General features: G+C 41.4%; 1 protein-coding gene across 1 annotated transcript; it reads left to right on the top strand.

Annotated features, from left to right (window-relative positions):
* Positions 1–3,763: 3,763 nt before the first annotated feature.
* On the top strand, positions 3,764–8,393 carry LOC121956384 (GTPase IMAP family member 9-like). The gene is made up of 2 exons (XM_042504564.1): positions 3,764–3,838; positions 6,751–8,393. The coding sequence occupies exons 1-2, from the start codon at positions 3,787–3,789 to the stop codon at positions 7,611–7,613; spliced, it is 915 nt and encodes a 304-aa protein (XP_042360498.1). The 5' UTR covers positions 3,764–3,786; the 3' UTR covers positions 7,614–8,393.
* The last annotated feature ends 12,914 nt before the right edge of the window (positions 8,394–21,307 follow it).

Raw genomic sequence — 21,307 nt, 5'->3', positions numbered from 1 at the left:
TTTACACAACAGCACATGGCAACGAACATGACTGTCACGATGGGTTGGATTAGGCTTCAAAGTCACGGATGGTTAGGTTTAGGCAAAAGAGGTGCACGGTAAGGTGTGGGAAAAAAAACACACATCCTCATAGGAAGCAAATTCTCCACTCCTGCACAAAAGTCTGTTGTTTGTGGTTTAATTTTGTACTGTCACACAGGCAGGGGCATCACTAGGAATTATGGGCCCCATGAAAACATATCTAATTGGCCCCCATCACCACAGCCCAAGCCAACCTTGCACAATTGTTATAACCACACCTGCATTACCCATGACCCATTAAAAGCAATAAATAACTATAACTTTGTTTTACACCCCTGAAAATTGTGCATAAATAATCACAAGAGTTAATCTAATATTTCTTCAGCAAGATCTGATATTTATTTTTACAAACGTTGTTTCTTAAGTAGCAATGATGTGTAGATGATGAAGAAACCTCCGCTGACACCGACTTGGTTGCATAAGAATCAGTTTATTACAATGAAGTTCAGCATCCACCAGGCACCATGGTCTGCCTGGGAGAGAATTCAGGACCAATATGAATCTCTCTATCTTCCAGCTCATGCAAGTCTCTTGTATAGGTACAGGCATCAAAACATTCTTCAGTAAAGCAGCTCTTGACCTGCTGTAATCAATCACAAGACCCCACAAATATGTCCTTTTTTGAAAGGAGCCTCATCCCATGTTATTTTTAACCTGGCGCCAGTATTCTGTACTCTTGGCTCCCAGGCCTAACCATCCCTAGACCTCTGACCTCAAGGTCTCCTTGCCTGACCAAAATAAGAACCATAATAAATGGACCATAATACACCTCACAAACACAGAGACACATTTTAACATTAACATCACATCCCTGCTGTCAGTTTGGAGTAGACAGTTGGAAACCACTAAAGGCCTTTATGTTTACCTGAACTCAATATACCAAAAAAAAATTAATAATTTTCCCGAAATTTCACTGCCTTTACATAGGCAGTGAGCATATGCTTCTTACTTGCCTATTATGCACAATATTACCCTTCAGACTGCCCACCTCTTTAAACAAGATTATTTGAAGCCAAGTGACTTGTTGAATAACAAGGGCTTATTTGGCATACTCTAACCCCTCAAAGTGAAAAAACTCCAAAAACTCCAGTTTACTTTCAATCAGATTCACCCACTTGATGCCATAACCCCAAAACTGGAATTATTCCCCTCAGTTCTTAGTTTACTTCTTTAACACTAATGGAAATAATACACCATGTTTGTAGGGCATTAGCAGGCTAGCTTTTAAAGCTAGCACGAAGTCAGTTACGTATATCATATGATAAGTCATTAAAGGTTGTTTTCCCTCATCTTGCTTCCTTTGTTTCTCTTTACTGTCTTTCCTTGATATCCTGACTTGTATTTTTGGGGGAGAGACATGGTGCTGCAACTTGCAACTTACTCACTCACTCTCACGCTTGACTGACTGCTGATAGATCAATCCAGTCAACTGACGCAGACCATTTTTAAACCATTTTTAGCATTTAGTAGTGGTGAGAGGGACCTCTGAGAGAGACTCCACATTTTTTCAAGAAAAAAATTCTTAATGTTTTTTTATTTATTAAGAAAATTTTAGTTACTTATTGCAGTTATAACTTAGAGAGAAAAAAAAATGAAAATAAAAAATTCATTTTATTTCAACTTCATTAAGGGCCCCCCATCTCCACTGGGGCTCTGAGTAGACAGTCCTTAATGAACTCATTAAGTTTGCCTGTGTGCAGGGGCGTCTAACTAATGGAGGTTTTGTGTTTGTTTCAGTAACAAAGAGATATGTGCATCTGTCAATGGGCATGTGTCAATAAAGTTTTCTTCCTAGTAGAATTCAAGAGGAGCAGAACTGATACCCTGTGCAAAAATGGGGTTTTGTACCTCCACAATTATTTTTGGTCTAGCACTGCATGCCTCAGTTGCTGTACAATCCACAGATGGCAACAGGCTACAGGCAAAGCGTTATGTAAAGACAGTCATTAACCACAGAGAGAAATGCTGCAATGTACTGTGTGTGCGGTATGGATATGTTAAAAGACCTGGATACAACCGTGGAGGCGGGGCCCCGTTCATTTCCACGAAAGTTGCTTTGCGGCACATGAAGCTAAAAAAATCTTTTTCCATGGTATGAATATATCCTAATCTTCTGCACTGTGGAGCCCATAGAACAAGCGCACTAGAGACTTACGGTGCCAAGCATGGCCAAGTGCAACTGAACAGCTAACTTCAGCCAGTCGAGCAGTTGATTTAGGATTTGTTTAGGGCTCTGCTAACTTAAAAGAGTAGCTAAACCCCCCACTTTTAACTCGAGTGCCTCCCTGTATTGTGAAAAAAGTCTTAAAAATCAGCAGGGCTGGGAGCGGGCTAATACATGCTCAGTCAACCAATTGTGCCGACTCTCAATCCACCGCACCTCCCTGCCCCTACCACTAGGAGAGATGAAAAGAAATCAATACAACATAGTATCAGAATATTTAGCGTGTCATATTTAGCATCATGTCTGACAATGATGTAGAATCCATGGGAAAACGATAAGACACTGCTCACCAGAAACGGGATTAGAGACCTTATGTCTCTAGACCTCAAGGCCATACTCGCTACACCAGAACTGCTGGTATTACTGTATTACCCAGTATGACTGTATTGCTCAGTATTACTGGATCGGTCAGTATTAATAGCTAACTTTGCTCAGTACTGCTGAGCAAAGTTGGCTTATCGTGTTTGACATAGCTATGTTCATGCTAATTGAACCTTTGCGAAGTCAAGCTCCTCATATGCAGACTGGCCAGTCATAGTGCAGAATTGGCAAACTCATTGGCCGGAGAAGCTAGAAAGAGATATACGTTTCTTTTCCATTCTAAAACCAAAATTAAACCTTGAAAAATATAGGGTTAGCTTGCAAGCTAGTTGATGTAGTGGCTCACTTTTAGACAACAGGAGCATACAGCCACGTCGACATGTCAACAGACGCATATGATGGCACAGATTGTTAGGTTTGGGGGAAGGAGGCAACATGGAGAAAAAAACTCCATCACATTCAAAAGGGAAGCCAACACCAGACTCACACTTGAAAGTCTGGGGTTTGTTAGACTTCTTATATTATGTCATCAGTCACAAACAGTGTTTCAATCTGCCGCTGTCGTGCCACATTTCATGCAGACGTGACAAGTGTCATCCGGCTGTCAACCAGCATATGAAAACACCACAAATGGTTCAGTCAGGCAGCGTTCTCACCTGATGCCATCCAGCAGCGCTTCATGCACATGCAAAAGGTAGCTTTAGACATCAGGATCTTACGCTGAAAGGACTTTCAAATCGTCAGTATTCTACCAGTTAATAATGAGAACACTTTAATTCTTCTAATGATGTCAAACTATTTTTTTAATTTGCACCTGCAATGATCCGTACCATTTTTTTAATCTGAAATTCTGTATGTTAAACTCAACACTTTGATGAATCATTATTTATTGTGGGAATTTCTTTCTTTTTTTTCCTAGAAATTTAAATGAGAGAAGTTGATTGACACTGAGAGGGCAGAGTTGTGGAGGTGTACTCTCATATACCAGCAACCTGATTTGTCGATTTAAGCCTCAATTTGACTTGTGACTGGCCAGCCCTCAGCTAGAAACAGGTGATGTGTATTTCAGGGGAGGAACTAGAGGCACACTATAATATATAATGAAAAGATGAACATTAAAATAGTTAGAAGAAGGCATTGACACAGACAAGATATCAAAGATGAGCTGCTTTTCCAAAAGAAAGGTGCCCAGTGAAGAAACTTTGGAGATTAGTAAGTATTTTTCTTCTACAGTTTAGCTTAGGGTAGTATCTTGGTTTGATGCAAGGAGCAGTTTTATTTTCTTAACTGAACTATACTCATCAACTCCTCTTAACCTTTCTTTGTGGATCCATGATCTTTTGGGTAAATTTTAACAATTATTTTGATGGAAATTATTTATAGAATAATTTCATATTTAAAAAATGATTTTTGGTAGAGTCCAAAGATGTTAGTGTAGTTATCTGCAGTGTAGACTTTGACTATCTTCACAACTGAATTAAGCAGCATTTGAAAGAGAAATTTTAAGTTTTCAGTTGTGGTGAATGATCGGTTCCTTAATCAGTTTTCTTATTAATGCTTACAGATACTTTATCCCTTTTTTAAAATTCTTATTATATACTTATTATTATCCGATTAACTGTCAAACTCAAAATCTGCAACTACGAAGTTTCAGATTTTAGAACTTTATCGCATACATCATGAGTTAGATTTGGGTTACACATTTTTAGGAACATGTTTGTGAAAGAACAAGTGCACACAAACACATCAGCTTGAGTTTCAGAGACTTGATTCTGCATAATGTTTGGTTTAAGTTTGCTGATACATTTTGTTGCAAAAAGAAGTTTTGTGGATCTTTTTCAACATTAGTATTTAATGCAACATTGAACAGTAATTAATTAAAGTGATTAATAATTAAATGCTATCCAGTTATGGTTGTAAATAATTACTGAGGTTTAAAGACAAATATCTAGCCAAAGCAGATGACCGTTGGTACCATCTTGGTTTTACATGGACATTAATATGTAAGGAGAGGTGATGATACATGATCTGCTTTGTTTCTGGATATTCTAATTTATATGTGTTTTTTGTTTTAGTTTTTAAATTCTGAGAGTGTTATTACAACTAAAAATTCATGACTTCATGTAAATATAATCTTTGGTTTTGGGGGACATTTGTGCTATGTTTTCAGTAAGTATCATTGTATAAGTTACATGTTAGAAGAAGTGTTAAGGTTTATTTCTGTTGCGAAAATTAATTTATTGCTTGTGCTGGATTGCATAGGGTATACCATCCTCAAAGCAACTATTTCTAAACTCATGATTTACAAATCTAATTTCAGATGTATTATTGCATACTTTTCTATTAGATTTAAACAAAGAAGCTTACATCAGTATGCAGGAGCTTTTAAGCTGTCTAATATCCAGATTAATGATAGCTGTTTAATATTGTGTAAAAAATTAAAAGACTGCATCTTGTAAGTAAATTTAAATGATGATGTTTACCTTTCTACAACACACAAATTTGTTTAGATAAAATCAGCAGTACGTGGAACTTCCCCTTCGCTTGGCAAAATAATACTCCTTTGGCAAATAGGGTGTTCCGGTTGGCATGTGCCAGATGGTGTCCAAGGAAGACACATCCGGGTTGTGAACAGACATATTCAGGCGCTATGGCTCAGTTCAAGGAATTAATTACTATTCACACGTACTTGTTGCATAAAATTTGCAGTTAACTCAGCTAGCAGGGAGCGTTCCCACGACATCGGCTAATGTTACCTACAAGCTGCAATAATGTTTCAAAGACATAAAACCTAAAAATGTAAGTGCAGAAATTTGCACACAAATTTCTCTTTGCTGACCCGCGTTATCCAAAGGTATTCCAAAAGAAGGTGTTCCTGCAGAGCAAAAAGGTGTAAAATAACAGAATGAATGTTTTATTCAAAATATAATAATAACTTTTTTGTAATCACCAACATTGTGATTAGTAGATGTAATTTAATTACATATTTTTTCTCAGTAACTGTAACTGATTGCAATTAAATTTATTTTGTAATTTAATTACTGTAACTAGTTGCATGCAATCACTGTCAGTGATAATACATAGAGTACTTTTTGGATCCCCAACAGGGAGTGCAGGAGCAATGTTAACTGATGGTCTTTTCATTGCGTGTCTTTACTTTACTAAATAAGTGCAAATGTATACTTTGTTATCCATAATATTATTGTTTTTATAATAATGATAATAATTTGGGAGGGGTTTACTAAAGGGCTGACAATATGCGCCAGTGCATGACCCAGGGTGATGGATTTTTTTGGTAGACCAATGCGAAAGTTAGTTTCATCCTGGTCCCCTCGTCAAAATTTTGGATCAATGCAGGAAATAAACTCTGTGATAAACAAATGTTTATGATACTTTAATCAGCCAGAAAATCTTACAAATAAACACCACTTTCAAGATTTTTGAAGATTTTTGAAATGCAATTTCCATGAGTGAAAAGCTAATGTTATGCTATACACAAACTACACTACAGCTGCACTGCTACCACTACGAGGCTGTAAGCAGGGTTCAGCGCAGTTTGGCTTGATGACGTGCAATAGTCTCATTTACCAACTTAATTAGTTAATAACTAATAACTTGTTAAACTACCATTTTCCGGACACATAAAAGCAAATGACTGACGCCTGTTATGTTGCAAATCAAAACCTGAAAGTTTCTTAAGCTTGTCCTAACCACAAACCTTAACCTGAAAAGCTGAAAATGCTAACTGGTTTCCAGGTTTGGGGACTTATTGCTGGTGTGCTGACCAATAGCAACAGATGTACCAAACTATCACAAATGATTTTTCTCTTTTTGAAAGAGTTATTTAGAGTTTTATCCAGTTCTATTCATTGCTAACAGAGAAACAGACACCTGTGTCACTTTGTTTGTTCAGACAAAGGGCTGTTGGTCAGGCAGCATAACACGCATTTACCAAACTAGCACGTCCGCTGACTTGGGTGCCTATGTTCCCTCCCATGGGAAAACAATGGCACAGCCAGCAAACAGCAGTTTTCCAGCTGATCATGTGGGGGTAACTTAAGAGTTCATCATGACTGAGAAAAATATCACACTAATTCACCCATGTCTGTAAAATTTTCCAACAGACAGGCCCAAAGAGCCTGAGCTGAGGATGGTACTGCTTGGGAAGGTTGGAGTTGGGAAGAGTGCTTCAGGAAACACCATTCTGGGCAGACAAAATGTATTCCCCTCCAAGGGCGGCCTATCAGCGGTCACAGAGAAGAGCCACAAAGAAAAGGGGAATGTCGATGGACAAGATGTGGTCGTTGTTGATACTCCAGGTTTTTTTCACATTAAGAGAACTACAGAGGATTTGGTGAAAGAGATCAAGAAATCCGTCTCATTTGCTGAACCTGGTCCTCATGTGTTCCTGATCGTGCTGAGGATTGAAGATACGTACACAGAGGAAGAAAAGGAAATGGTGGAAATCATTCACAGAACTTTTGGCAAAAACATAATGGATTACACGATGGTCTTGTTCACCTATGGAAGCAGACTGAGAGACACCTCCATTGACGAATTTATCCGATCGAACAAAAGGCTCCACGATCTGATCATTCAGTGCAATTGGAAATACGCAGTTTTTGAAAACAACAAAGAGAATCCTGATCAGGTCACTCACCTACTGCAGGAGATCAACAAAGGGATTAAGACGCCAAGAGGAAACTACTACACCGCTGAGATGCTCAAAAAAGCTGAAATTGCCTTATATAAACAAAAGCAAGATCCAAAAGGAGAGAGAACCAAAGCCAATTTAACCAATCTTCGAACTTGTGCTTTTTCTGGGATCGCTGTCGGATGTTTGATGGGGTATTTTGTTGGTGGCGGTCAGGTGACGTCCTCGGTAGCAGCTGCACTGGGAGGTACAGCAGGCGGAATAGTGGCAACTGTAGCGGCAGGTTTAGTGATATTTGCCAAAGACCGCATTGAGAAATGCGCCTCTCTGTAAAAGCAAAATCATGGTGGTGAAGTTTGTATATTTTGTTATTTTCTGTTATTGTTATTTTAATGTTGATTTTATTCTTTTTTGTTGATTCAGGGCCATTCACATAGTGGATGAGTCAGCCAAGTTTGTTGCTGATGGTTGTGGGCTGACGTAAGTATTTTCTAAAATATATACATTCATGCTGACTTCTGATGTTTTGATCCATACACTAAAACTACCTTTTTTGTATATTTGAGGGGGATGGCAGATTTTTTTTTTTTTCTGATCAATGAAGCTTTTCGAATGACTAGAAACTACAGGGGAAGAGTGAGGACATGTATTTAATTGTTTTTAATCAGGGTAAACTGACTCTCTAATAGGTAATTCAGAATACTGGTGAATATGTACAGTGTTTGGGCTTGACCTTGTCACTAAGACATTGAGTTTAAAGAGTGGGTTTGCTCATTTCAGTTTTATTTGTTTTTAATCATGTAAAAAAAATTTAGATTTATTAGTTAACCCTTTGAAAACTGGGCAAAGTGTCTTGATTTCATTCATGGGAACATGGGAAGAATACCATGAGAAATAAGCAAGAAATTAGTAGTAGTAGTATTAGTAGCAAGAAATCAAAGTCTGCTTTGAAATTATAATGATTTTATATTTTTATCTTTAAATCTTTAGTTATTGAAATCTTTAATATAGGTCTCTGTAAAAATGTACCTACCTTTTAAGGAATAATTTTCTAAATCTGCTACTATTTCTTGCAATTTGTGGGACATTTCTGGTCAAGTTGCTCATTGCCCTTTTCCCCATGTTTTTGAAAGAAGCCAAACCAGTTTGCTCAGGGTTTCAGGGTTTATTTACTTGTTAAAGGCATGTTAACACAGAACAAGAAAAGTGATATCAACCCTGGTTGCAAGGAGGGATTTACATTAAATTTGGCAGGAACATCCACGTGGACACAAGGATGGACTGATTAGATTTCAGAAGTCAAAGGCCAAAGTCACTGTGACTTCACTGAACATTTCCGGCTACAACTCAAGAATTAATACACTAATTACGACAAAATTTTACACAAGTGTTTAATGGGATAAAGGGGATGAAGTGATGAATATCTTTATCCCAAAGGCCAACTTACTTTGACATCAAAATGTTCTACAAAAACAATTTTCTGGCCATTACTCAATGTCATAACTCAGGAACAGAAGGGGAGACATTCAGGCCTCGTCCACACATAAATGGGTATTTTTAAGAAACATAGCTTTTTCTATGTGTTTTTGCCTTTCGTACACATGCAAATGGAGTATTTGGTCACTGAAAACGGACATTTTGGAAAACTCCTTCCCAGGTGGAAATATTCCGAAACTCTGTTTTCAGTGTTTATTTGTAGACAAAAAAAAAGGATTTCTTTTTTCTTTTTTTTGGCCTGCCTCCTTTGTTATTGACCTTAGAGTGCATCATTATCTCCACCTGCAACACACTGTATTTCCTTATCTCTGTGACAGATAAAGACATTAAAACTGTAATAAAAAAGTGGTATTGAGTCAATATAATTTTCAAAATATCATTTTCACTGTCCATTTTTGCCAACAACCATGCCGCCATTTCTCTCGATGCGTGGCTGACAAGCAGCTGAGACGCACCTGAGCAGCGCTGCTCCCATAACTTTATTTCAGTCTCCTTTGCAATGTGCAATTGTTGTTGTTTTTGTTGTGCGTAATGACTGCAGGCTTCTGATTAGCCAACATGGCCTTACGGTAGAGGTCATATCGCCACCTGTTACTTTGCTGTGTGCTTGACAGCGTTTGGCAGCCTGATTTTGCATTTTGGTGTAGATAGAGGTTTTTTTTTTTTTGTTAAATACTGTTGGTGTGGATGGGAACTTTTTTTGTATCCGGAGGAGGAAAATATGCGCTTTTCTAAAAAAACACCTGTGCAGACTAGGGCTTAGTCAGATGCTGAACTGATAACACTAATCGTGGGTGTAGATCTTTAAACTGTGCTGATCGTACAGATCTTCTGTACTGTCTGCTGTGTGTGAAACATCCACGTTTTAGAATTTGTAGCTTCTTTGCAGTATTGTTTATATACAAAGCATTGTCAACTGTATGTATGAGTACATGTAAATCTGAATATAAACTATAATGCAACTGGTGCCGGCTCCTTTGCTGGATTCCTCTGCTTGAGCAGTTTGTTTTCTCGTCCTAAGTCAGCAGACTTAATGAGTGTAATGAGCATCATGGGACACACCTGGGCCCCGTGTGTCCACTGCACAGAAGAAGGAGCAGCAGCAGTCAGTCCTTGGCTGGCAGACCTCTTCATCACAACTGTGCTCTCTTTGTTTTTGCAGAACAACACCTCTAAAGCACATTTTCACTGATCCATTCCCTGCACTACTTGCCATGCAGATTTCTCTTACCAGTCTGCGTAATCTGTTTGACTTGTTTGGATTACTTTTCCTTAATAAATCACTTTATTCAATTGCCCATGAGTCTCCCTCTTTCTGGTCCAGCCTAAGAGCTGGGTTGTGACAAACTTCACTGGTTTGTGGAGGTATACAGCTGCGAGCTAATACTTAGTGGAACATAAGTTAGCCCATTTAAATGTAGCACTATCTAGTTGCATGTATCCTCTAGTATAACATTATGACAATTTGAGGATTAATCAGCTGTCAAGTGAAAGTCGGAGCAGAAATCTAAATAGGTCTTTCTAAATCAATGACAAATAATAAAAAATCGTTTCAGTTTTAAGTTACAGTTAGGCATGAGGTCTCCTGTAGGTTTAAGCTTACATTTAGGGCATCCATTAGGTTCGTGAACAGCTTTTAAATTACTGTTTTGCAAGCTTATTCAAAAAGTGACAAGACGACCCATTTCAAGCTTACAAAAACATGCATCAGATACACAACACTCTGTGTGACGCACAGTGGTTGAATGTAAGTGCTTTTACTCAAGTACTGTACCTAAGTATAACTTTGGGGTACTTGTACTTCACTGGAGTATTATCTTCTCATGTCAGAGAGAATATTGTACTTTTTATTTAACAACATTTATCTGAACACTTTAATTACTTTAAGGATTAAGATTTTTGCATGAAAAAAAAGTTCCTTCAATATCATGTTTTGTTATAATAAAATTACAGGTTATACAAGTACAGCTGCAATGATTACTTGATTAATCAGTCAGTTGACAGAAAATTAATTGTCAAATACCTGATTGATAGATATTTAAGTCTCTATCTTTTTTTCTTTTTGTAAATAATTTCAAGTTTTGTCTGTGATTTTTTTCCTGATGTTGATTCATACATTTAGGCAGTCGTGCTGTTTATTTTGATGACCAGACAGACGGTGGCCTGGCACCAACTCGCCTCATTAAAACACAACATCCTTGACCAAGGTCAATAAACCAAACAGACTGGGATTGAGTTGGCATTCACTTCACACCAGCAAGTAGACAGGTGGTGGAAAGCAACAACATACTCAAGTACTGGACTTAAAGTCCCCCTCCAGTCCAAAATGTGTTTTGCTTCTTGTTTCTCCCTGTGATGTTTGAACTTCACTGTGCAGAAAGAGGTTTGTAAATTTTGTTTTCACCTTAATATGCTGAAGAGGCCAAGTTCTGTTCAGCTTATCTTTTGTTTTGCGAAAGCATTAGTAAAAGTATTAGAATAAGTATCAGTATAAGTATCAGTATTATTCAAAACAGAATTTTTTTACATACATCTTAAAATCGTGTGTAGATGAATTTGCAGTAAAACAGTTGAGGTACTTATACTTTTCTTAAGTATTGTCATTTTGTGCCACTTCTACTCCAGTACAATCCAAATGAAACCATTCTGCTTTTTTCAGTAGTTACTGCTTACTTGCAGATTCAAAATTTGCAAACAAAACAATCAGTTTCCTCAAAAAATTAAAAATAGATTTTAAATGATAAAATAATTAAGTATATGAAACTATTATAGGTTTAACCAAACAGCAGTGCCCGATCAATCAATCAATCATGTATTTGTCACATGGAATGGTACATTTTACAATCAGCTAGTTTAATAATTTTTTGCGTCACTACTTCACACTAGTTCATTTTTTGAATGTTTTACACTAAGGTTATGTCCAGACCTATCTAATAAATGCACCTTTAAAACAAGAACTGTATTCATACATTCTTTGGCATCAAATTTGATTAAATGGGAAAATAAAAAGAATGCCTCGTTGCTGGTATGGTCCCTTAAATAACAATTCACTGCAGATCTCTTTTGCTGCATCTTGAAACATTTCAGAAATGTTGGTTTGTTTATGTAGCTTGTTGCTGAATCTCCATCTAGCGCCATCTAGTGGACTGATGCAAAGTTGAAAATAAATGAATTTCCTGATCATTTTTGAGCCATGTTTTGGAAAGAAATCAAACCAGTTTTCTCAGGTTTCATGGGGTTCAAAAAGTTTGAAATCAGTGTCAGAGTCTCTCCTCTACCTTTAACCATCACAGCCTTGCATGCATCCCTTCAACACTGCACCTCACTGAGCAGTGCAGAGCCAGTTGAGCTGCTCTGTTCTGGGTGAGCTGGATCTTATCAAGGTCAAAGAATTAGACCAAACAGCTGGACAGTAATCGACATGGATAAGCCAAAAGTCTGTACGACTTGTTTTACTGTATTACCTGTTAGAAAAGCACTTGTTCTGATGATAGAAATGCCTCAGCTCATTTTTGCAACTTTATTATTCATTTGAATTGTCCATGAAAGTTTTTTATCAGTTGTTACACCCAAGAGTTTGGCCTCTTTCAGCTGCTAGATTTTCACAGGGCAGCCTGATGATGATCTTATAGAACATGATGCACTGTTGTACATTAATCTAGCCAGCAGTATATCAAAGAGTTAAAATAAGAACAACCGCAAACATCTACAGCAGTAAAATGCCACATACACATTAATGCAGCAGTGATATTAATCCAGAAACATCCGACATATTAGGAAAACACTGACAGGGAACATTTTACTGCCCAATAAAAACTTTTACTTTAAATAGTTAAATTAAATTTAACTTTAAATTTTTGATGATACAGAGCATTTTCAGTGTGGTATGTGTACTTTTACTTCAGTGAAAGATCTAAATAGACCACTGCCACTGTGACAGTCTGCCAGCATGCAGAATACAAGGACCCTGTAACCAACATAAACAAAAGGAGTTCAGCCACTGCTCATACTGTGGTTAGTTATCAAAATGTCTTTCATAAAAAAGGTCAGTTAAGCCACAGACGATAACAGTGTTCACTGTTAGTCGAGTGTTAATATTGTGGGAATGTGAGCTAAATGTTGCATTTGCCAAAGTGAAATATTTTATCTTCACTGACGCATTAAAGATGAACTTTGTGTTGTTCTCTGTGACCACCAGAGGGCAGCAACTCATTAAACAACTGTTGACAGGGAGCTGCTCTCAGCCACAATCTTCCTCCGTGGTTTTGGGTCATGTTACACAGTCAGTTATAATATTAATCTGATAATTTTGCTCAGAAAATCTAATTTTTTTTTATGCTGCTACTTTGGATTATTTGAATATTGATGAATTGATAATGTCTATTAAATGTCACTTTATTCTGGACTGATCTATAGAGAAGATGAATAAAGATGATTTTAAAAAAAACATTTGGAAAAGGTGGGAAACTTCCAGTTCTATGTTGAAATGTGTTCTGATTGTGTTTAGTGTCACTGTTGCTTCCTGAGGTTTCCTGCCTTTGTTGATGACCTCATGTGCTTCACCTGTGTCTTACATTTAGATTCTTAGATTTTCCCTCTGCTAAAGAATCTGATTAACACAGGTGCTGATTTTTTTTAAAAAAAAGCTATAATGACTGGTTACTTAATCCTCTCTGGAATTATAACTAGGAGAAGTTTTAGTTGGTTGCATTCTGCAGTCCTTTCCATTCAATGCCACTAAACACCCCTAAATCTTCCACACGTAACCTTTAACACCCTGTCCCACTTTAATTATGACCCTTTACATATTTGAAACTTGCTTTCATACCAAACAACCTCAAACTATTCAGACTCATAGTTGGTATCCAGTGATGAAGTGGTAGTTGATGTGATGGTTGTACTGCTAGGTATATAGGTAGGTTACCTAGGAAGGTATGCTATGATGATGACACCTATATCGGGGCCATATAATACGGTGCAAGACAGCGTCAGGTTGAAACCCTGCTGTTATCGTCTTAATAAAAGGACCTGGAAAGTCCCAGTATGGTGGGTTGTAGGGATGGTTGATGGTTCCAATAAACCCTGGACTTTCACCCAGAAGCCTGCTGTTCGCTTCCTGTATGAATGTTGAGCCAAACCGTTATGCCTTTTCTGAACCTAACCACCCACTATTGTTGCCTGAACCTATGTGCTTTAGTGAATGTCCTGGCATTAGTTGATTAATTAATTAACAGCAGATGCAGGAGTATACCTAGCATGTAATATGTAGACATGAAAGCTCACTGACAGAGCTGCAATATGTGACGACTTGAAATGAGAACCTATAAAATAAGAATGAAATGTGAGGGAGATAGCAGTATGGAGATTAGTTTTTTATCTTTTAGAAACACAGTTTCATCATGAAAGCTTCATGCTACTGCAGATGGTTCATTAAGACTCAGCTATAAGCTCTAAAGAATTTGACAAAAACTAATATATTTATCTTCATAAAATATACCCTAATGAACTTAAAAGTCCAGTGTGTAGATTTAGGGGCTATATGTTAGCAAAAATTGAATACAATACAAAAACTATGTTTTCTTTACCATGATGTTTCTTGCCTGAACCTAATTATGTGCTTTAGTGGACATCCTGCATTAGTTGCGGCATCCCAAAATGTCAACAGTGCCTAGCACGTAATATGTAGATATGAGAACTCTTCATATTACATGTAGACTTGGAATGAGAACCTGCTGTGTCCCCTTAGCCACCAAGCTAACAAGCTCAAAGAGGTTTATTCTTCATTTTTTTTCATTTTTGACTGACTATCATCAGCATGTTCCAGCAAAGCTTACGCAAACATTAAAACTTCATGGTGCCTGATAGTTCTGAAAGCCCGCTGACAAACATCTGAGGAGGAACTCATCAGCCTTCAGTCTTCTCTGTAATGAGTTGGTAAGAATTCCAAACATATTTTGACCTGTTTTACCAAGTCTTAGGGTAATTCATCTTAATACTAGCCCACATAGCTCCCAGACTCAATCAATCCTGCCAGTTCCAGGGAATCTTATCAGTTTTGGCTGAGTTCAGATCACCACCAAATTCTGGGGAATCAGTTGTACAACAGACACACAGTTTCTCAATGACCTTAAACATCTCTTGACAAATTATATTAGCAGTAAGCCAATATTGGCTGACAAATAAAACACAAACACAATGGCGAGGCGCAGATATGATGCATAGTCATTGTGTTGCAGAAATAAAACATTATGACACACACACACACACACACACACACACACACAAAGGTAAAATTAAGCGCTTACATCTCTGTTCTGAGGAACTTTTGAAGGGAACTCTGCACTAAGGAATCGACTGTAATTGGAACAAAAACATTGTTGCACAGTGCATGTTGTGTGTGTCAGTGACAGGGGATCAAAACATCCACACTCTTATCTCAGTTGCACCCAAATAAATCCCAGTTTACTGTCTGAGCCTGTTCCAGGGCTTCACTTAACATACCGTGATTAACTTTTATAAGAACTCACAATCGCCTTATCATCTGCACAAAACCTGCGATAACACACAAATACAGCTGCAATGATTTTGCAGTCGTTTGGCCATTCCCTGACTCCACATGACTCCTCTCTTGTGGGCGGAGGTTGGCAGCTGATGCTTATGGAGTTCAGAAGGTAAAGTGCAGTTATTGGTTTAGGAGGAAGCTGTGCTTGTGTTTTTGCAGCTCAAACCTCTTGGGCTGTATGTGTTTGAATCAAGATATGTCATGAAGAACAATACCTGTAACATTCATTATATAAGGATGTGAAGAATATTACTATATATATTTTTTTAATTACTCATCTGAATTCATCTATTTATTCATGCAATGACTGCAAGCAGAGATCATTTTTTTTCATTCTTTCACTCTAGCAATGCTACTGAAATGGCCTAACTAAAGGCCAATGATGGGAATTGTACCATTTTTGATTAAAAGGATACCACTGAGTGCCCAAAGGATGACATTTTTCTGGAGGCCAACAAGTGAGCTTGGCCCTGGTTACCATCATCAAAAAAGCCAATGGGATTTTTTCCATTGGTTTTTGGATTATTGCTGAAAATAATCTCTGTAGCAAACAATTGCTTATGATACTTACATGTTTTGTTCAGCAAGATATTCTTCAAAAATGAACCCCACTAATATGATCTTTGAAGTCTTAATGAAATTAACACAAGTGAAAAGTTAATTATAGGCTATAAGTGAACTACGCTACACTTGCATGACTTATTGTCACCACCACAACAAGACTGTAAGACTGAACTTGAATCATTTGTCGGCAACCGCTTATTTTTACATACCTGGAAAATTATAAGTGGGACCTACAGGGACCTTTGTGCTGCTTATAATAGATCGTTACAGACAGCGTTTCAACCTGATGCTGTCCAGCAGTGTATCATACTTACGTGGCAGGTTCTGTCCGGCTGCATTGTCAACTGACACAAACCATCTGCATATCATGCTGCTGCTGCAGGTGCCATGCGGCTGCATTGTGTGGAAACAGATGGTGGCTTTTGGCATTGAGATCTTATGCCTAAAGCACTGCAAAAAATTGTGATAGACTGAGAAAGTGAATGATAGACCTGTTTCATCTTCATTCTGTCCCCTCAAAGAATGTGGTCAGTTGCTGAGATGCTGATTGCATCAGTGCCTGGAATATTCTCTAATATTCAATAACTCTCCTTTGTATTTGACACCAGCAGATGACGCTGTTTGCCATGACCATGCTCATAAATGTTTTCTCTTGCTCCTCTGTAAATAGCCGTCTTCTGCTTCCATCAGATGGTTGTCTCTCATTTATGCAAAAATATAAGTAATCATAGTATTACTGTAAACTATCCATCTAACAAAACGGGGAGCATACGGTAACTCCAAATTACAATAACTATGTGCTATGGAGCAGTACTGGAGCGTGAAGCATTTTAGACCGCATACAGTGAATGTTTTCTAACAGCAGATGGCACCCTATGCCGCGCTTCCCTCATTATGGAAGGACACTCCATGGACATGATCAACAAGAGTCAAAACAGATAAACTGATCTATGGCCCTTTTATCTGCCTAGGCTCTGGTTGGTGAGTGAATAGTTCTGACTCTCAGCACCTCCAGCTTAATTAATTGTGTGCTGATTGGGTTCCAGCTGTGATTATTTGAGTCATTGTTACTGGCTTTCTTAATGAGCACATGGTGCAGCTAATGATAAATGAGACCATTTGTGAGATGAATTTTTCACTAACAGTTCAAGAAATTGGGAGAATTTCGCAGAAAGGCAGGGAACAGTGTCTAGTTTTGGGAAGTGGATCTTTCTTTTGGTGGATGATGTTATTGTTTGGGATTTTTCTGTACAAGGCTCAGTAAGAGCGTCTAAGCCATTCAGAAAAACTGTAATGCAGCAGTAGTATTAATAAAAATAAATACATACATCAGGAAAACAATGATAGGGAACATTTTATGCACAATGAATACTTTTATTTTAAGTACTGTAAAATAAAAAAGAATGTTTGGCCAGGGACTGAATTAGATCCTGAGGTTATCAAGGTCATGTATGATGGGATGATCGGGGGTGGGGTCGAGGAGAGGGAACGAAGGGGGTCAGGTTTGTGACAATGAATGCTTCGAACGGAGTCGTGTAGGCTGGAGCACGTGTGAAAGAGAGAAGAACAGCGATCAGGGTGGAGGGGTTGTGAGAACTGAGATGAACAGGGGAGAAGGGGTTAAACACACCTTTATATGTCACGGCAGGAGGTTGAATTGATGAGGCACGGGTGGGTAACTTAACAAGGTGCAGGTGATTTGAATCAGTGGGAGAGGACCCAGATGCAGTACAGTACACTTCACTGGCAGTTGGTAATAACTTTTATTAAAACCAACACGAATGGAAAACAGGATACAGACTGAGAGTTCGTTCTTCGAGCTGTGAGCCCTAGCAATGTCTCTGGGAATCACACGAAGCGAAGACACGAAGCTTGTACCCACTGTGGCTGGTGACGAGGAAACCCCGTAGCTCCGTGAGCCGACAACACGTGTGTGAGCGTTGTCGGGGATCGAGCGGAGAGGTGGTCGAGGGCAGGCAGGGGTTCGGTTACCGGGAAGTCCGTCCACGGAAACAACAGTACCAGCAGGGATCAGGCAGGAGAATCGTCGAAGCAGAGCAGAGAGGTCTTTACCAGGGAATCCGTCAGATTTCCGGAATGCCGAAACTGAGCACGTGGTCGGGGACAGAAGGCAGGTAGGTTCACGAGGAGTCAGGCGAGGAGAGCAGGTCGGGGACAGGCAGAGTCGGCAACGGATGATCTGTTTGGAGAGTGCTGGAAAGACATGCATGCTGCAGAGGACGATCTGGCAATGAGTGTGTGGGCTGGAGTGTCTTAAATACCGGGTTGATTGGTGATGAGCTGCAGCTGTGGGGAGAGCAGGCTGCAGCAGTGGGCGGGGCTTGCAGGTAGAGCAGGTCAGAGGAAGGTGAGTGGAAATTTACTGGCAGTGAGGGGGAGGAGGAGAATGCAGGAACCATGACAGAACCCCCCCCTCAAGGGACGGCCCATGACGTCCCAAACCAAGGACACCGAAACCGGGCGGGCGGAGGGGGCCAGGAGGAGGGCTAGAACTCCTCGGACCCCATCGAAACAACGTCGTCGTCGTCGTCGTCGTCGTCGTCGTCGTCGTCCGAAGACGGAACAACCCCATCGGCGAGTCGGGACCCCTCGTGCAGGACCCCAAACCAGATGGACCGGGAACTGGAGAAGGAGGAGGAGAGAGAGACAGAAGACCCACCTCCAGGAGCGGCACGGGAGGGCTGATCAGGATGGCGACGGTGGAAGTCCTCAATCAGCTGGTCGTCCAGGATCTGCCGAGCCGGGACCCAGGACCGCTCCTCCGGGCCGTATCCCTCCCAGTCCACCAGGTATTGCAGACCACGTCCCCGGCGACGAGAGCGAAGAAGGCGCCGAACGGTGTATGCTGGGGCGCCATCGATGAGGCGAGGAGGAGGAGGAGGCCGGGCGGCGGGCTGCAGAGGGCTCTCCCTGACAGGCTTGAGCTTGGAGACGTGGAAGGTCGGGTGAATGCGCATGGAGCGGGGCAGCTTGAGACGGACCGCGACCTCATTCACCACCTTCTCGACCGGGAAGGGACCAACAAACTTGGGAGCCAGCTTCCGGGACTCCACCCTCAGGGGAAGATCCTTGGTGGAGAGCCACACTTTCTGTCCCACCTGGTATGGAGGGGCCTGGGAGCGGCGACGGTTGGCTGAGGAGGTGTAACGGGCGGCGGTTTTCAGGAGTGCAGACCGGGCTTGAGACCAGGTTCGGCGGCAGCGGCGGATGAAGTTCTCCACTGACGGGTAAGCAGTCTCTATTTCTTGGGCCGGGAACAGGGGAGGCTGGAAGCCATAAGCACACTGGAAAGGTGTGAGTCCGGTGGCAGAACTGACCAACGAGTTGTGGGCGTATTCCACCCAAAGGAGCTGGGAGGACCAGGAGGTGGGTTGGCTGGATGCCATGCAGCGAAGAGTGGTCTCCATATGCTGGTTCATCCGCTCTGTCTGGCCGTTGGACTGGGGGTGGTATCCCGATGACAGGCTGGTGGATGCCCCCAGTAGGCGGCAGAACTCCTTCCAGAATGCAGACGTAAACTGAGGCCCTCGATCCGACACCACGTCAGTAGGCAGGCCGTGCAGACGGAAGACGTGGAGCAGCATCAGTTCTGCAGTCTCTTTAGCGGAGGGGAGCTTGGGCAGAGCAATGAAGTGGGCCATCTTGCTAAACCGGTCCACCACCGTCAGGATGGCAGTGTTGCCGTCTGACAGTGGCAGACCGGTGACAAAGTCCAAGGAGAGATGGGACCAGGGGCGATGAGGGACCGGGAGAGGTTTCAGGAGGCCTGCAGGAGCTTGGCGAGGCGTTTTGCTCTGGTTGCAGACCGGGCAGGCATTTACAAAGTCTTGGTGTCTTGGTCCAGAGTTGCCCACCAAAAGCGTCGCTGCAGGACCTCCCTAGTCCGAGCGACCCCTGGGTGACAGGTCAGACGGGATGTGTGGGCCCACTGCAGAACCTCAGACCTGAATTCTTGTGGCACAAACAGCCGGTTCTGTGGACAGGAACTGGGACCCGGCTGTTCCTCCAGCGCTGTCTTGATCCGCTCCCCCAACTCCCAGGTGAGAGCGGCCAGGAGACGGGAAGCAGGGAGAATGCTGTCGGAACGGGAAACCTCCTCATCCTCCCCCACCAGGAACTGCCGGGACAGCGCATCCGGTTTGATGTTCCGGGAACCAGGTCTGTAGGAGAGCGTGAAGAGGAACCGGGCAAAGAACAGGGCCCACCGGGCCTGGCGGGAATTCAGTCTTTTGGCTGACTTGATGTATTCAAGGTTCTTGTGGTCAGTCCAAACCAAGAACGGAACCTGGGTACCCTCCAGCCAGTGGCGCCACTCCTCCAACGCCAGCTTCACCGCCAGCAACTCCCGATTCCCGATGTCATAATTCCGCTCGGCCGGGGATAGACGTCTGGAGAAGAAGGCACAGGGATGCAACTTCCCGTCTTCGGCCGAGCGTTGGAAAGGACGGCCCCCACACCAACATCTGAGGCGTCGACTTCCACCACGAACTGCTTCTCGGGGTCAGGGATGAGGAGGATAGGTGCCGAGCTGAGCGTTTTTTTCAGGTGCAGGAAAGCTTCGTCTGCGGCCGGGGACCAGCGAAACGGGATCTTGGGTGAGGTGAGTGCAGAGAGAGGAGCTGCCACAGTGCTGTAGCCCCGGATGAATCTTCGGTAGAAGTTCGCAAAGCCCAGGAAGCGCTGGAGTTGTTTTCGTGAGTCAGGAACAGGCCAGGCGGAGACGGCAGAGACTTTGGCGGGGTCCATCTCCATCCGGTTGTGCCCAATGATGTAGCCCAGGAAGGAGACGGAGGCAGCGTGGAATTCACATTTCTCCGCCTTGACGAACAATGAATTCTGTAGCAGGCGTTGCAGGACTGTCTGGACATGATGAACATGGTCTTGTCGGGACTGGGAGAAAAATCAAATGTCATCCAGGTAAACAAAAACAAACTTGTTCAGAAAGTCTCTCAGGACATCGTTGATGAGCGCCTGGAAGACGCAGGGCGTTGGTGAGTCCAAATGGCATTACCAGGTATTCGTAATGCCCATTGGGTGTGTTGAACGCCGTCTTCCACTCGTCTCCCTCTCGGATCCGGACCAGGTGATATGCATTTCGAAGGTCCAGCTTGGTAAAAATGGTGGCACCTTGCAAAAGTTCAAAGGCAGAGGCGATGAGAGGGAGAGGATAACGGTTCTTTAACCGTAATGTCATTCAGGCCCCGTAATCAATGCAGGGCCGAGAGAGCCATCCTTCTTCCCACAAAGATGCAGTAGAGCAGGTCAGAGGAAGGTGAGTGGCCAGTGCGGGGGAGGACGGCAGAACCATGACTTTTCTTAAAAATAGTCCTTTCTAAATCTATTAATTCCTTGCAATTTACCATCTCACCAAGATGTTAATTCC

This window comes from Plectropomus leopardus, chromosome 17 (genome assembly GCF_008729295.1).
Source record: "Plectropomus leopardus isolate mb chromosome 17, YSFRI_Pleo_2.0, whole genome shotgun sequence".
NCBI lineage: Eukaryota > Metazoa > Chordata > Actinopteri > Perciformes > Serranidae > Plectropomus > Plectropomus leopardus.
Note: the sequence above shows the minus strand (reverse complement) of the source record. Positions and strands in the feature narration are given on the sequence as shown.

What these genes read in the sequence shown, in the direction of transcription:
- LOC121956384 (XM_042504564.1), top strand. Translation starts at nt 3,787, where the DNA reads ATGAGCTGCTTTTCCAAAAGAAAGGTGCCCAGTGAAGAAACTTTGGAG. An exon ending in TGAAGAAACTTTGGAGATTA is followed by an intron (nt 3,839 to 6,750) that starts GTAAGTATTTTT and finishes ATTTTCCAACAG; the next exon opens with ACAGGCCCAAAGAGCCTGAG.